Source organism: Suncus etruscus, chromosome 4 (genome assembly GCF_024139225.1).
Source record: "Suncus etruscus isolate mSunEtr1 chromosome 4, mSunEtr1.pri.cur, whole genome shotgun sequence".
In the NCBI taxonomy this organism is placed as follows: Eukaryota; Metazoa; Chordata; class Mammalia; order Eulipotyphla; family Soricidae; genus Suncus; species Suncus etruscus.
The window spans coordinates 45,050,382-45,067,183 of NC_064851.1; the positions used below are offsets into that span (position 1 = coordinate 45,050,382).

The 16,802-nt window shown below is 37.8% G+C and overlaps 1 protein-coding gene across 1 annotated transcript in view; it reads left to right on the forward strand.

Annotated features, from left to right (window-relative positions):
- The window catches only part of BTBD8 (BTB domain containing 8), a 99,942-nt gene that overhangs the window by 48,526 nt on the left and 34,614 nt on the right, over positions 1–16,802 (forward strand). The window contains exon 5 of the mRNA XM_049772306.1: positions 5,237–5,326. Within this exon, the coding sequence (XP_049628263.1) occupies positions 5,237–5,326 (90 nt within the window). The remainder of the gene's footprint in view (positions 1–5,236; positions 5,327–16,802) is intronic.

Sequence of the window (16,802 nt, forward strand, 5' to 3'; positions counted from 1 at the left end):
GGAATGTCTGCTTCAGCTCTATGGAAAATAATGTGGACAGTTCTCTTCAAACAATAGAGCTTTCCTATGATCCAGCAAGATAGCCTGTAATGTATTCCATTTCTTGGCATGCATCCTAAGAACACAAAAATCATTCATTCAAAAAGATATATATGTGCCTATGTTCAATTCAGCACTAGTACAACAGTCTATGTTGTATAATGATATCCTAATAGCATTATTATCCTAATATTTTCTTAATTATTGTCCTAATAATATCCTGATATCGATATCTTGATATCGAAACCACCTAAATATTCAGCGACAGATAAACACAGAAAAGATGAAATACTGCAGTTTGCAACAAAATTTCCAACTTTGTTGGAACTGGAAGTTGATATATTAAGTGGAATAAATTCTAGGAAGCAGAACAAATTTCAAATGGACTCATTTATTTGTGCTTTGCAGTGCAATAGATTTCAAATGAGGAGAAATCTTTGACCTCTGCAAATCTGAGCCAAGCAGTTTAGGAGGTAATGATTAGATACGTGTAGAAGAGATAGACTAGAAGTGACAGTGACAAAGGGTCTTGGACACCTTGACAATGAATGTACAGTAAATTTGTACAACGAAACAAAGAAACTTAACACTATTTTAACTATTTTGACCATTTAAACTGTAATGATAGAGCTGTCTTATTGTTGCACTTTAAAATTTGTTGTTAAGTTTTGAATAGTTCTTTAACTGCTATGTAATTTGCAAACACTTTCTCCTTATAGGCACCTTGTTTTTACATTCTGTTTTCTTGTTAAAGGTTTTTTGCCTAGCTGATCTAAATAGCAGTGGTAGAAGAGAGTTGAAGTTTCCTACTAGTATTGCTTTTAGTATCTTTATGTCTGTTAGCAATTTGAAATATTTTGATGATCCATCATTATGTACATATATGTGTGAGTCTTCACACTTTTTTTTTTTTTTTTGGTTTTTGGGTTCTTCCTACTTTTTCGTCATTAAGTATTGCTCCTTTAATCACTAAGAAGAGACTTATCCTTATTCCTCAACACCTATTTAAATTTGAAGACTATATTGTCTGATCCAGATAAAGTCACCTCAGTCTATTTAAGGAGATTGTTTGCCTGTAAGGTTGTTTTCCAGCCTTTGATTTTGAAACTTTATTTACCCTGACTATTCAGGTATAGCTCTTGTATGCTTCAGAAAGTTGGATTTAATTTTATATTTTCCTCTGCTACTCTGTGTCTCTTGATTGTTGAATGCAGGCTATTATATTGAGTGAGATTATTGAGTTGAAGAAATTGCCATCATTTTGTAAAAGTTTTGTTCCATTGGTAAAAAAAAAAGAAAAGAAAAGAAAAGAAAAGAAAAGCTTCTTTAATACTTCTTGAAAAACTGGTTTCCAAGCTATGAATTTCCTAAGCTGTTACTTGTCAGTGAAGTAATTTGTATTATTCCTTTAAATTCAAATGGTAAACTAGCTTGATAGATATATTATTACTTGTTACTTGTATCTTTTCCTTAAATACAAATGGTAATCTTATTTAATAGAATATTCACAGTGAGGAGTTCATGTCATTGAGGTGTTTTTTTCTTTGTTTTTGTTTTGTTTTTGTTTTTACCATATCCCACCCATTCTCTTCTGGCTGATAGCCTCACTTGACAGAGGCACACTGTGACCTTATCTTGTTGCTTTTAATATTCTGTTCTTTTCTTTGGCTGTGGCCATTCTGCTTAATATGTCTTAGAGTTTTACTATTTGTAATTTTTTAATCCAAAAGGATCCTCCTTCTGTCCAAAGGAGGCCTCTTCAAACAGAGGACATGTGTTGCCAGCTCTGGTAAATTCTTATCTATGTTTTCCTTTGACTAGTGTTTACCAAATTCACCTTCATATTTCTCGGGAACTCGTGATTCTTACATCTTTTCTCTTGGACTCATCTCATAATTCTCTTGTGTGCTGTTCTTTTCTTTTTTTTTTTTCAGATTTTTTCCTATCTTTTATTATTGTCTAGGCAGTGGTCCTCAAACTATGGCCCATGGGCCACATATTGTATTTGTATCTGTTTTGTTTCTTCATTGCAAAATAAGATATATGCAGTGTGCATAAGAATTCGTTCATAAGTTTTGTTTTTACTATAGTCAGACCCTCCAATGGTCTGAGGGACAGTGAACTGGCCCCCTGTTTAAAAAGTTTGAGGACCCTTGGCAGAGGTTTCAATCATCTCACCCTGAGATCACTTTCTTTCTTTTTTTTTTTTTTTTTTTTTTTTTTTCTGATGAGGCCTTTTATTGAGATTTTATTTTTTTTTGATTCACCTACTGTGTTCTTCAGTTCCATAATACCATCTGCTTATTATTTTTGCATATTTTCTTTTATTCTTGCTTATGTTTTATTGACTATCTGTACTATTATTTCTTTGTTCTCATTAAGCATCTTCATCATATGTCTTTAAAGTCTTTATCTGAGAGACTCTAGAGATGGTTGGCACTGGTAGAACCTTCCATACTTTGTCTTCCTCATTGAGTTTGGTGGATTCCTTGTGGATCCCCTTTGCATCTATTGTGCTCTGAGGATGAATTTTTGTAATATGCTTCTGTAGGAGCACTCTGACTGAGGTTGAGTGTTGCTCTTTTTCTTTCCCAGTAGCATTTTGCTCTTTCTGATTTGTGGTTTTGAAGAGTGGTATGGATTTCAGGGCTACTTTCAATGTCATCTTGACCTTGCTTTATCTCTTAGCTAACTACTACTTAAGGCTCTGATTTCTGGGTCTGGAGCTAAAGGTACCTAAGTAGGTAAGGTACTTGTTGGGCACAAGGTTGACCCAGGTTTGATCCCTGTCATCTCATGGTCTCCTGAGCACCACTAGGACTGTTTCCTGAATGCAGAGCCAGGAAATACCTTTGAGCACCACCAGATGTGACCCAAAAATAAACTAACAAAAGCAATGCTGATTCCTTACTGCCTTGTGAGATTTTCCATAAAGAGGGGACAAGACTAAAAATAAGGAATTAATAGCATGAGGTCCTTGGGGACAAGCCAACTGAGTCATTGATTCACTGCAGGAGGTTTAAGTGAATGCAGTATGAGTTGTGACTTGTGCTGTCTTACAGCTATCTGAGTTCTTAAGAGTCACCCAGCTCAGAGTATAAGCAGCAGTATGTGCAGATAAGCATGGGGAACAGTTATGGACCTGGGAAATAAGCAAGCAGAGAGTCTGGGGTCTGGATGTGGGCCTGTAGAAATGACAGAGAGTGTAGCTGTTGGTAGGGGGGACTGGAGCCTGCTTGCTTCCTGTTCCAAAAAGACCCCAGAGATATAAGCAGGGAGATCATTTGCATGTGGAAATTGAATGAGCACTCAGAAGGACTGCAGTGTGGATGTGGACCTGCAGATAATGCAGACATTTTAAGAGACTTGGATGTAACAAAAACTCTTATTCTTATATGGGTTGAGATTCGATGGTATTTAAAAAATTATTGTTAAGGTAACAGATTTGTTTTTTTGAGAAGTTAATGGTTGTGTATTTTTCATGTAGACTTAAGGTCCATTTTGAATTAACTTTTTACCCAAGCATTTATTTTTCATCAGGTTAATTATTGCCGAACTTCTCTACCTAGATTTGTTTCATTTTACATTTGGATTTTTCATTGTTTCAGAATTATTTGTGAGAAAAAGCATACTTTTCTGTTGAACTGCCATAATGATTTTCCCACTCTCTATCCCCCACATAATTCCCTCCTCCACTTCATTGGTGCTTCTCTCCCTCTTTTGTTATTGAATGACAGGAATTGTTGCATGCTTTAGTTGCAGTGCTCACATCCTTTAGTTCTGGTGCCAATAGGCTTGGTTTTGAGGCACCCCAGGGAGTCAGATACTTAGTTGAGCTACTCACTGGAGGTCACACACTTGTGCCATCATGCTTTTGTTACCAGTCAGTTGTCATTTTTGTGTAGGTCTATTTCTGATCCCTCTATACTCTTCTTGATCTATTTATGTCTCTTCACCTATACCATGTTGCACTGTGCTCTCTTGAAATCTGTAACTATAGTAACTCTGGGAATTGACAAGTTCTGTTCTTTTTCATAATTGTGTTAACTATTTTAGGTTCTTTACTTTTCATATACATTTAAAAATTATCGCATCAGTAGGTACACAGTAACTTTATGGAACTTTGAAGTTACCAAACTTTAAAAAAATCTAAAATGGGTATATTTTTAAAACCTGCTAGTCTATTTTGATGACCATTTGATTTTTTATTGTTGTTGTTTTGGGGCCATGCCTATTCATACTCTGGGATTACTCCTAGCTCCAGAACTCAGAAATTATTCCTGATGGGCACTTGGTACCATATGGGGTGATAGAGATCAAACCCAGGTCAGCAGCATGCAAGGCAAGTGCCTAGCTACTGTACTATTGCTTCAGCCCATCCATATGTATTTGATTTAATATGCTCTTACTCATGAAATAATTATTAGAATTAAAGAACTTTCAAAGGAAATTTTTTGGAAAATAAATTGACATTAAAATTGGTATTTGAGGGGCCAGAGTGGTAGCACAGCGGTAGGGCTTTTGCCTTGCATGCTGCTGACCCAGGATGGACCCGGGTTCAATTCCCGACACCCCATATGGTCCCCCAACCCTGCCAGGAGCAATTTCTGAACACTGAGCCAGGAGTAACCCCTGAGCACCACCAGGCGTGGCCCAAAAAACAAAATAAATAAAGTAAAATAAAATAAAACCTTATTAAAATTGGTATTTTAGCAAGAAGTAAACATACTTAAGCATATATATGTTTATATTTTTCTTTTTAGTTTGGTTTATCTATATTTAATCCTACCAACAATAACAAGACAATTGGGCTATCATGTTTTATGAGTTAAAATGAATATTCTGTAAAAAAAAATTGCTAGAAGGAGAACATTGATAGAGAGATGATACAGTGAGTAAAGCTCTTGGCCTTGTACCTAGCTCACCTAAATTTAATCTCTGGTATCATTTATGTTCCACTGAGCACTACCAGGCGTGATCCCTGAGCACCACTGAGTGTGACCCCAAACAGCAACAGGAAACAGAATCTGCTGGAGAATTTTAGGCACTGTGGTGGTGACGGTGCAGTAACTTTCAGCCCAAGCCATGAATGTTCACACTATTGTAATTGTGTTACCTAACCTGCAATAAAAATTTTTATGTTTTATATAGTACATAAATGTTTACCTGTATTTTTTTCCCACCCTCTTCCCTCTAGGGCCATCCTAAGTGCCAGATCTCGTTATTTTGCTGCAATGCTGAGTGGTTGTTGGGCTGAAAGCTCCCAAGAGTACATTGCTCTTCAAGGGTAAGAATAATTTTTACAAGACAGCTTGACTATAAATGATTGCAAACAATACTTCCTACAAAGCACAATTTTATTTCCCTGTAATTCAAATAAAATGTTTTGTATGCTTTATTAACATTTAAAAAGGTATATTTTTTGAAATAAGGCAGGAAGAAACATTTAGTATGAAATATCTATAATAGCAATAGAATGAATCTTCTTAGATTGGTACAACACACACCAAGACTGACTTATTAAACAACAGAAATACTTTTTCTCATAATTTTGAATGGTTTCAGTAAAGACAGTATCCAGAGACAGTGGTCTCCTTGGATGTGAGGCTTGCAGACATTTATTAGGTGCTCATAGAACCTTTCCTCATTATTTGAAAAAGCCAAGATGAAGATGGTTTATTGTTTGTTTTGCTTTTTTATAAAACTTCCTATTACAGCAGGACAAGGGTTTAGAGCAGGACAAGTGGCAGAACATGCTTATTTCTTTATTTATCCATAATTACTACTATCTCAGCCCTATTTCCAAATATAGTCACACTGGGATTTAGGTATGGATTTGGTTTGGGTAAGATGGCACAGATAGAGTACACGGGGTGTTTCTTATTTTAAGAATACTTTAGACAGGCATGGATTTCAACGATCCATAGTAATACAGTGTTTAGTCTATGTGGTTGTTGACAATTGAAATTGCCAAAACAACCATTAAGAGATAAGCTTAAATAAATATTTTAAATGATGAAATGGAGATACAAGCTTTCTCAGTAGGAAAATTACCTGGTGTTCAGAGGGAGTTTTTTTCCTCCGTGGATGTTTCCTATGTACTAATCTTGGCCAGCAACTTGGGTGTGGAATAGCAAAAGTGGTGATGCCATAACAGTGGGTGCATGGGAAAAAATTGATAAATTATTATTCATCACTTATTTGTCACATGTCTCATTATCTTGAGCTCTCTGTTATAACCATCTGGTTCCCTTACTAATTAAAAGGGATGCCCAAATGCCTTTCACATTTTGATTTCTCTATAAAATTAGAATTCTGGGGTATGAGATATGACTCAGAGGGGTAAGCACCCTTGCCTGGCATGCGTGAAATGCTGAATTCTATTTCCAGCACCAGATGGCCCTCTGAGCACCAAGAATGTAACTTGTGGAGCCCGAGGGATGGTGCAGTGGTAGGGTGTTTTTCTTGCACACAGCTGACCCAGAACAGACCATGGTTCAATCCCCTAGCGTCACATATCGTCCCCCAAACCAGGAGCGATTTCTGAGCGCATAGCCAGGAGTAGCCCCTGAGCATCACCAGGTGTGGCCCAAAATTAAAAAAAAAAATAGAATATAACCTGTGGTGGTGTCTGAGCACTCCTGAGATGACCCCACTAGCCCCTGGAACTGCCAGGCTCTGAACACACAATACCAGGCCTGAACACCAAACCATCAGGCTAGTGACTAAGTAAGTATCTTGTGGGTTGGTTCTCAGACCTCTGGGTTTGACCCTTATAAAACTAAATTTTGAAAACATTGTAAGGAAGTATATAATGTGGGGCCGGAGAGATAGCACAGCGGCGTTTGCCTTGCAAGCAGCCGATCCAGGACCTAAGGTGGTTGGTTCGAATCCTGGCGTCCCATATGGTCCCCCATGCCTGCCAGGAGCTATTTCTGAGCAGATAGCCAGGAGTAACCCCTGAGCACCACCGGGTGTGGCCCAAAAAAAAAAAAAGTATATAATGTGTTTCCCCACCTCCTATTTTTTCTTTGCACTCCAGGATCACTCCTAGAGATGCTCAAAGGACCATATAGGGTACGGGGGATTGAACCTGGATCAGCTCTGTGTGTCAGGCAAGCACCCTAGCTGCAGTACCATTGCTCTAGCCACCCCCCTTCCCTTTGTGGCTTTTTTTGCTTTGGTGACAGGAGGTCACATACATTTGGTTGTAGTGTTCACATACTTGTCCTGGGGCTTACTAGGCAAAGCTCAATTTTAGATATAATGCTGCTCATATGTAGCCAAACTGTTATAAATGCTGCAGTGATATATGTAATCCCTCCATTGTTAGTCACTAAACCTTCTACTGTAAGATTGCATTTTTCTTTCTTTTGCTTTATTTTGGGGCCACATCCAGCATACCTGGGCAACTACTGGCCTCTGTGCTCTGGGATCACTTCTTTCCTGTATACAAACCATGTGCTCCAGCCTAGCCTTTGTAAGTTTCTAACTTTCATGATGGTGTTAGTGGAAATATCTTACCTCTTATAAAGTGATTTGACTATTAGCATGTTCAGGAAAGGCCACTGAGTGTGCCCCCCCCCAAAAAAAAATAAAATAAAAAGGAAAGGAAAGGCCAAACTGGTTTCAAAGTCTCAATAAGTTGTCTGTGGGAGGAAGATACAGCTCGATAACCTGGAGCATTTGCTTTGTGTGCAAAAGCTCTGTTCAGTCTATGGCACAACATGGTATCATGAGCCACCAGGAATGATCCTTCCAAGCTCAAAGTCAGGAGTAGTTTCTCACACCAGTGTGTGTATGACACAAAACCCTCTAAAAAAGTATCCTGTACTTTGTGGTGCCAGCAGCATATTGCCAAATTTGCTCCTCTTCACAGCATTTCCCCTTGGCTCAGTCTTTGCTTTTTATTCACTCTTCTTATGCCACAGTGCAGGACTAGCAGTAGTGGCCCACTGCTAAGTGGTCTCATTCTAGTGCCTTTGAATTAACAAAGAGGAGACTTTTATTGGTTCAACTATTTTACTTGATAAAACAAAAAGTTTTCTATTACTAAGTGAAAACAGGAAATGTCTCCTGACAGATACTTTACCCTTCTTTTGTAATCATACAGTGTTTTTTGCTTTTTTCACTTGTATATAATGTCAAAGCAGTGGTTTCAAATTATAACTTTATATATCTCTAGTACCAAAATATGTAAATAATGGCTAAATAACTTAAAGTGTTCACTCTGAAAAGATCACATCTTTGAGGCCAGAGCTGTAGAATAGAAAAGTATGCCTTGCATGTGGCCCATCAGGTTTGAGACCTAACATGCCACCTGGTTCTCCTGAGCCCCACCAGAAGTAATTTCTGAGTGCAAAGCCAGAAGTAACCCTTGATCATTCCAGGTATTATCAAAAAAAAAAATCAATTAATTTTGAATTGGGAGGGAGCTGGGTAGTACAGGGGTCAAGGTGCTTGCCTGCATGTGTCCAGCCCATTGCAGTTCCGTACACTTTATGGTCCCCAAGCACTGTCATGTTGATTTAGGTAACCTCCAACATTGCAAGGTCCAAGCAGCACTGAATCCTCAGTCATCTAGCATTAGTGACTGAGAAGCAACAAGAGTGGATCCTGGACCTCCCAGGAAGTAGGCCCTCTCTGCCAAATTTCACATTTCTTTGGACAAACTTTTGGGGTACACTCAGCTGTGTATTTTATCCTGGCTCTTTACTCAGGGATCACTCCTAGTGGGGCTAGAAGGTCTGTGTGCCATGCCAGGGATCAAACCTGAGTTGGCTGCATGCAGAATAAGAACCTTACCTGCTGTGCTTGTACTGTCTTTATGGCTCAAATTTTTAATAATTTTAATTCTTTGGTAATATTTAAATAATATTTAAATTAAATGAAATTTCAATCCAATATACTGTGAAATATTTCTGTAGCAGTGATACTGTATGCTCTTACTTGTTATAATTGGGATGGACAGGTATATCACTTCCTTTTCTTGAGCTTTCAGAGGTTTTTGAGAGTATATAGTAAAATACTGTACAGAGAGACTCAAGGAATAGAATTTATCTTTTCCTTATTTCCCTCAGTTAGATTAATTTCCCTGCTCTAGAGAGAAATGCATTCAAGTAAGGGCCATCCCCAGTTCCAGAACATCAATGCCTGTCTGTGTGTGGTCATAGTCCCTCCTTGAACCTGTCCACTATTGCATGTCTATAAGATATTTTCTACTGTAGATTAGAATGAAATCCTAACTGGGTTGACAGAAAAAAACCAATGTGGTTTTAATGAGTTGGTTACTGTACAATATAATGAAGATATTTTTCCAGAGGGACAATTTTTAACAAATTGAGATTAGTGGCTTGCTATAATCTTGGGTCCTAGCCTTGCCCTAGAAAGGAAGGTAAAAAGTGGAAGGGTATAGAGTTAATTCTTATGTTAGAGAAGGAAAGTTTTCCACATCTTGTGATGGGAATTGAATTACAGCCAACATTTCTGCAAAGATCCCAGTGTATTTCCATCTTACATAAATAGAAGCCTTCCACTGGCAACTTGGAGTTTAAAAGCATAAATTTAGATTTTTTCCATCTCCCTTGAGAGATTCTTGGGAATACTTTGAACCTTCAGAATGATATTTTTTTAATTTAGTTCAGATCATTTTTATTTTGTCCAAAATTTTTCTATGCTTTTCTTATAACAAATAGAATTAAACCCACTGTTTACCATACCTATAAGATCTTGCATAAGCTTTTTGCAGCCTTCTGCAGCTGAAGTTGCAGTAGCCTCTGCTCTGCAGTCACCATCCTCTTATCATTTTGTATTGTAGTTACACACTTTTGCCATTAAAATTATCTTTTTTTCCATTTTATTTACATATTTACTATTCATTTCACTCTCAAAAATGCAAGTTTCTTCTAGTCCCAAGGTCTATTATAGAGTCTGTCCTTTAATAATGTGAATGAATGAGACCCTATGTTACATGTCACACATACATAGGAATCTAAAACTTCAGGAAACACACATACAGCACAGATTTTAGTAGATTCAACACATAGTGTCTGATCTTAGCACTCTGTCCTCCATGTTTTTCCTGCCTCTGAGTATCTGTGATATTTTAATCTCATACAAGCTCTCCTTCCAGTGGGAATGGTGCTTCAAATCTTTCCATCAGAGGTTCCAGAGAGTTAGTATAGGGATTAATATGCATAGTCTGCACTCAGATCATCCCAGTTCAATTCCTGGTACCATGTGGACCCTGGAGCACTTCTGGATTTGGCCCTGGAGGTATCTAAGCACTGGAGTGGCTGTGGTAATTCTTGGCACCATAGCACCAAATCCTCGGGCTCTACTGAATCTCTAGGAGGACAAGTGTGTGGAATACTTACATTCTAGAAATTATGCTAATGTTGTAGAAAAATTATAGATAATATGATAAAGTCTGTGCTTATATATTAAATTATGGTATATAAAAATGAACATTGAAAAATTGAACATTTTTTAAATATTAAAGTTATGGTGTGGAGTGCAGTTAGGGCAAAAAAGATACCATATAGCAATGATAGTTGGAAATTATCACTCTAGACAAGAACTGGGTGCTGAAGAGAGATAAAGTGATATGTATGGTATCCTTCAATAACAATATTGCAAACCACAGTGTCTAAAAAGAAAAAAGGAAGAGAAAAATGGGAGAGTAAGAAGAAAAATGTCTGCCATAATGGCAAGGAAGGGAGAGGCAAAGGGTAGGTGGGAAGGAAATGGACGCCATGGTGGTAAGATATGTGTACTGATGAAGGGATGGGTGTTAGACACTGTGTGAGTGAAACTCAATCTTGAGCAACTTTATAACTGTATATCTCACAGTGATTTAATTAAATCATTTATTTTATTTAAAAAAATTAAACTTCAAGGGCCAGAGCGGTGGCGCCAGAGGTAAGGCATCTGCCTTGCAAGCTCTAGCCTAGGACGGATTGTGGTTTGATCCCTTGGCATCCCATATGGTCCCCTCAAACCAGGAGCGATTTGTGAGTCCATAGTCAGGAATAACCCCTGAGCATCAAAACAGATGTGGCCAAAACACCAAGACAAAAAAATTAAACTTCATACAAAAATACTAAATATGTGTAATTTGGAATCAGCATAAACCTGTTCTTAACTATAGTGGAAGTCAGTAAAAATTTATTAAATTAATTGAATAATGTTTATATTCATTAAATTCCAGTTTTTCTCTGAAGATTTCTCAATTTTTCTCTGAAGATTTAAGAAGGTGCTCTAAGTACTCTAGCCATTCATTAAATATTCTTTTTTTTTTTTTTTTTTTTTTTTGGTTTTTGGGCCACACCCAGCATTGCTCAGGGGTTACTCCTGGCTGTCTGCTCAGAAATAGCTCCTGGCAGGCATGGGGGACCATATGGGACACCGGGATTCGAACCAACCACCTTAGGTCCTAGATCGGCTGCTTGGAAGGCAAATGCCGCTGTGCTATCTCTCTGGGCCCTCATTAAATATTCATCAGATATGCACATAATGTGTATTATAAAAGGCAGTCCTACCCTATTGGACACATAATAATTTCTTATCTTCTACTTGTCCTCCCCTTTATTCTCAGTAGTTATTGATACTATGTTTAACAATCAATTGGGGTCATTAGCACTGTTCCTATCCCAATTATTACTGCAGAATTACTCCAATATTTTATGGATAAATTAAATTCTTTGGATTTCCTGGAGTAGGAATGGGTAGTGTGAATCATTGCTACTAGCAATACAGAGTAAATAAGATACAAACTCTTATCTTGCTTAGCTGTCTAGAAAAAGAAACAAATATATAAACAATGATATTACATATCCAGTTTGCTAAGTGTCATAATGGAAATAGAGTTGAAAAGTCCAGACTTCAATTACTCTACCCAAATTTAAATTGCAATGCTGCAATAGCTGTTTGACCTTGAACACATTACTTAATTTCAGTTCATCTGTAAAATGAGACTAATAATAGCATCTACTTTTGAGTTGTTAGGATGATTAAATGAGCAAACAGCTTTCAAAAATGCTTACTAGATCTGTGATGGGCTCATAGTAAGTGCTCAGATTAGTTATTGTTGTTTTATAACATTCACTGATTTCTACTTTTTGGTTATGGGAAAATTTAAGAAACAATCAGGTAAAAGACTACATGTTTTTTGTCTGAAAGATGAACTAAGTAGAACAAAGCATATTAAGCAGTGAATGAGCAATGTGCTAAAGCATGGATGCATAAGGAATTATAAGTAGTTCAAGTATAGAAAATGTGTATGTCATTTATCTTGCATCAGCTGCTAGAGAAGGAGAAGCAGAGGTTAGGTGATAAAGAATATTGTACATCAAGCTAAAGAACTTGGTTTTTTATATCGGGGCTATGTAGAATTGTTGAAGGGTTTTCAAAATGGGGAACTGCATCATATTTGCATTTTAGCAAAGTCACTCTAATAGCATTGCGGCAAATGGGATTCAAGAAGATTATTATTGTGGCCAGGAAATCTACACAAGAGGACGTTGTCCTAATACAGAGAAAATGAGATGCTAAACCAAGGCAGTGGGAAAGGAAAATGACAGCAGAAACTGAACTCAAGAAAAATTTGAAGGTGTATATATAATGGTGTATAATAAGAGAGATGATTCAAATGAACCCTGGGCTTTGGTTTAGACATTTATCTAGATGCTCTGGAAGTTTTGAGGGGGGCAATAAACAATGCATTTTCTCCTTAATAGCCCCAAATCATTAATAAAGCAAAAATATTTTTCTTTCATTACTGATTTAAAAACAGCTAAAGCAGTAAAATGCTTTAATGTAAAAACCAAAGTTGACTTGCTTGTTAAGTCCCCTCTGAGACAGCCTCCTTGAGAAAGTCTAAACCTGGAATGCAGGTACAGTTCTCGCCATATCATATCCTCTTCCCATTGATTTGGTGCAAGAATGGGAAGAATGGGGAGACATAGAATGACTTCGTGTCTTCAGTTCCTCCTTAACAACAGTGATTCGCCCACTAACCTGACAATTCAGTTCCCTCTTTCCAGAGAAGTAGAAGGTGGACAAGATTCAAGAAATCCTGTAACAATGCTGTGAACAAAGCAGTCATAAAAGAAAGTAGACCAATTTTTGGGTTTGGATAAACATAGTCGAGAGAAAAAGTCATTAATTCAGAGTTCATGATTTGAGTCAGCAAGACATAAAAATTATTTTCCCCAACTACTTCTTGAGTGATACTTTTACTCTTTACAAGATACAATAAGTATCTTATACAAAAAGGACATTGACCAAGTGAGAGCCACTGATTAAATAGTACAGAATAAGGAATTTGTATAGCATTACAAAACCTTTGTTGTAATGATAGTCTCAGAGGTCTGACATGTAATGAGACTGCACACTTGGTTGTAGTGCTCACACACTTGACTGTATTACACATGGGTTCACATACTTGGTCTCTCAGGATTTGCACATTTGTTTGCAATATGTCATAGTACAGCAGGGATCATACACTGCGATGCTGGAGATCACACTTAGCAATGCAGGGGGATGCCAGGGATTGAACCTGCATCTTCATGATTTCAAGGCTGACACTGTTTGGCAAAAGAAAGATCATTTGTCAAAGCTGTGAGGAGAGGATTTCTCTGTGACCTAGAGGTTGGATTGTTGTCTCTAAAATCCTATCTGTAAATATATATTACAGAAGATGCATAATAATGTCTTGATAGCATACCAATAACATAATTCATTGCATTTACACATCGTTTAAATTAATGGAATTCCTGCATAGATATTGTGTTAAAAGTGGCAAGGATGGGGAGTCTAGCAGGAGGAGGTTTGGCAGGCCCACGCCATGCCGGAGGCCTGCTTGGCCAGGCCTAGGGGGGGTGCGGGATTTGGGTAACCCCAGCACCCCTCTGCCACCTTGCTCCAGATCTCCAGGGCTTCCCCGGGCCACACCCCTGGGCAAGCCGGTGAGTTGGGTTCCTTGGTGGAGCTTGAAGGTACCCTAGGCCTTCCCCCACTATCCATGCGGCTCCTTAGGGAGGGTCCGGGTGGGGCTCTGAACTTCTGTTCTCCCAGCTTCTTGAAGGATCTCTCCTTCCTGGGAGCCGGGAGTCTAGCAGGAGGAGGTTTGGCTGGCACTGGTAATTTCTGTCCAGTCTACATTTTCAAAATCGCGCGGGGGCGATAGCCCCCGCGCGCACAAGAAACATTAATAGTACCCTCACAAGAAACATTAATAGTACTCACTATCATTGAATTATGTTTTTATGTATGCAGAATGTCCATTTTGTAATCTGCCCTTTTGCATACCCCTTCATAAGTTCATATTTCTCTTTAACTTCTTTAACTCCTATCATCATTACTCCTTTTTTACCCTTTCTAACTTAAGTACTGTTGAGTCCTAATTCACAGACCAAAGTGGTGCCCTAGAGTTAACACCCACCCAACTATTTTAAAAGGCATAAAAAGGACACATATCTTTTCAACATTTTATGGGTGTTTTCTTTGACGGCTATAACTTTTGCTAAATACTTTCTTATACAGTGATGATCCCCCCCCATGTTTTTTATCTTCTCTTTGTGAACTGCTCAATATGGAATTTGGTGTGAAAGAATCCCTCAGTTTAATACTTATGTTTGAACCAAGTCATGGGTCTTGTTGGAAATGTTCTTATGCCCCCATATATCTGATAGCACCACGTGGCTTTATATCTTGTTTGCGTAGGCACACTAACATGGGAAAATACTATACATACCAATAAGTTCTTATCTAATAGAAATGGGAACACACAAATCTTGTAGTGCAATGAGACCTTACACCCTGAACATTGACATAAAGACCTGGCACAGGCCTCAGAAGAATGGGCATTCTCCATTTACCCCTTGATCTACAGAAGACATTTACAAAACATCCAAGGTTGTATATAACATCACCCGGAGGCATTCCTGTACCAGGGATGACCCTACAGCTGCTCTGACATCGATCTACTCAAAAGAGACATCCCTTAACACTGAGAAGACAACAAGAACAATGACCTGTTTACTGGACAGGGCTTGCTGTATTGCCCCTTTATGGTGAGGTTTGTCTATAACATCACCTGGAAGCAATCCTCTACCATGGAAGATCCTACCACTGCTCAGACATCATCCTGCTCAAAAGAGACTTCCCTTAACACTGAGAAGACTTAACAACAACAACCTGCTTACAGGACAGGGCTTCCTGCATTCCCCTTTCATGGTGAGGTGAAACGAGAAGGCACTCCACATCATGACTTCAATGTAGGACATGCAGATTCCAGAATCTTTAATACAGAAACATGAGACCAACAACAGAGACTGTGTGATAAGTGTGTTGGCGCTACGGACAATGTCTTGGAGCGAACGATAACTTTCCTGAGGCCTAGAGCTGGTCTTATGCCAGGAAACTTCAGGGGTAGGATCTCTTTGTATTTAGGCCAAGGCTATTCCTTTCCATGCCTCTCATATTTTGGTGGGCCTATGCAAACAACAATTGCCACTCTAACACCGTTTTTACTGTGCTCCTTTGACTCTAATCCTTAAAACACACCCACTTAAAATTTGAGGTTAACTTAAGCTAATATGCATGTACATGGAAATGTAAAAAATACTATGCCTCTAATGTTTAAGGAGTTACGTAAGTTTGATGGCTTTAGATTGCCTTGTGTGCTGTTAAGAAATATTATAATGTGCTACAATCTGGGGACTTGAGGGAAAAAGTAATTGCACATGGATTCTGTTTTATTTATCTTAACTTTCTTTGGTGAAAATTCAAAGTTAAGATATCAGCAAGGGGACTTCTGAAAATTATGTTATGGGTGATTGTCCTTCCACTGTAACTTTACCTTATCCTCTTTCTTTGCATCTTTTGTTCTCATAATTCATAATAAAAAATTATTAAAAAAATATTTTATAGAAGCAAAAAATAAATATTTTATCAAATAAACTAAAATATTAATCTTAAAATGCTGGTATATTAGCAAACTAAAATGACACATTTCTTGGCAATTTATACTCTTTTATTTATTTATATAAAATAATTTATACAAAATCTATTCTGTAGATTTTTATCATAGAAATTATTTTGATCAGATTTTCATCTCATATATTCACTCATCTTAAAATGTAATTTTTCCTGCACTTATAATAATAGTAGACTGGTATGCTTCATATAGTTTGATTAAATATATAAAAGTACACTATTCAAAGAAGCTGAGCAGATAATTGGGGATCCTCTTTCGTTTGGCCTTAATCTTCAGCAATGATTTCCAGTACTGCAGGAATTATTACATAAGAAAAATGTATGACATACAAATTTACAATAAATTTACTCCAAGAAAAAAAAAAGTGGCAAGGATATAATACTGAGCAAGGGGTCAGAGTGGTGGCAATAGTGGTAGGGTGTTTGCCTTGCATGCACTAACCTAGGATGGACTGCAGTTCAATCCCCCAGTGTCCCATATGGCCCCCCAAGCCACAAAGCCAGGAGCGATTTCTCAGCACCTAGCCAGGAGTAACCCCTGAGCTTCTCCGAGTGTGGCCCAAAGACCAAAATAATAATAATAATAATAATAATAATAATAATAATAATACAGGGCATAAGGCACTTACATTGCTTGCAGTCAACCCCAGTTTGATCCCAGGCACCACCTATGATTTCCTGAGCACCTCCAAGAGTGATCACTGAGCACAAAGCCAGGAGTAAGCTCTGAAACCAGAACAAAAAAAGTAAGTTCTTTAATTAAA